Here is a 915-nt window from a genome sequence, read left to right as displayed (position 1 = left end):
TTCTGCCGAGTTAGTAAAGTCACAGGCGGTGTGCAGACACTTCAGTGCCCCGGTGCACAGGTAACGGTCCAGTCCAAACGTTACTCTCAGGTTCGAGACGGCCCCAGAAGCTAGTGGATATTATTTCTTAAGGAGGCTGTTAATTGCTTTAATCTCATCACTGCTCAGAGGAGAAAGGTTGTATCCTCTGAGTTCAGGCTTACCTGTGCAAGAAACAATTCGAAACAGAAAAAATAAGATGCTCTGATATCTACTACTCATGTTTTATGACAGTAACCTGACACATTTTTGACACTGGCAGTAAATCTAGGGTTACTCTGTAGCTATAAACACTGACTTGAAGATGAGGATTTATATATGACAAATCATGAATGAATCAGGCTGGCAAAGCAGCTCTACCTTGCAAGTCATTGAGGCGGTTTACTTTTGCTTTTAGTCGTTTGCGGAGGTCAGATATTTCCTTGTCAAGCTGCTCTTGGTCTGTTGGGAACAATATACCAGCAATAGGCCAAGTAAACACTGAGACAAGTCGAAATGTATTACTCAGACAAAAATATGGTTGAAGGCGGCACACTCACCTTTAAGGATCATGGATCTGGTACTTTCTTGGGGGAATTTGATGAACATATTTCCAAAACACACTTTCACATTATCTAGATTAGATTGGATTCAACTTTATTGTCATGTGCAAAGCACAAACACAGAGATAACAAATCAGCATCCAAAAATACAAATAGCAGCATCTGTTTTACATAGTGTTATGCTGTAAATGCAAAATGTTATGGTGTTAATGCAAATGGTTTAATGTATAGCCTCCTAGGACCCAGCTATAAAATAACACTTAAGGCAAGTTTATTCATTTATTCTTCTTTATTAGCCCTATGGCGGGGCTAAAAACGCATGTTGGTGATTAGA

General features: G+C 39.7%; 1 protein-coding gene across 1 annotated transcript; it reads right to left on the bottom strand.

Moving 5' to 3' along the window:
• Nucleotides 1–6: 6 nt before the first annotated feature.
• Nucleotides 7–657, bottom strand: LOC107580937 (p53 and DNA damage-regulated protein 1-like; the record flags this gene model as incomplete). Its single annotated transcript, XM_016266546.1, has 3 exons — nt 7–203; nt 400–480; nt 579–657. Coding segments are annotated over 3 exons (243 nt in total), but the record flags the coding sequence as incomplete, so codon positions are not given.
• Nucleotides 658–915: the final 258 nt, after the last annotated feature.

This window comes from Sinocyclocheilus grahami, unplaced genomic scaffold (assembly GCF_001515645.1).
Source record: "Sinocyclocheilus grahami isolate Dianchi unplaced genomic scaffold, SAMN03320097.WGS_v1.1 scaffold53176.1, whole genome shotgun sequence".
Taxonomy (NCBI): domain Eukaryota; kingdom Metazoa; phylum Chordata; class Actinopteri; order Cypriniformes; family Cyprinidae; genus Sinocyclocheilus; species Sinocyclocheilus grahami.
Note: the sequence above shows the minus strand (reverse complement) of the source record. Positions and strands in the feature narration are given on the sequence as shown.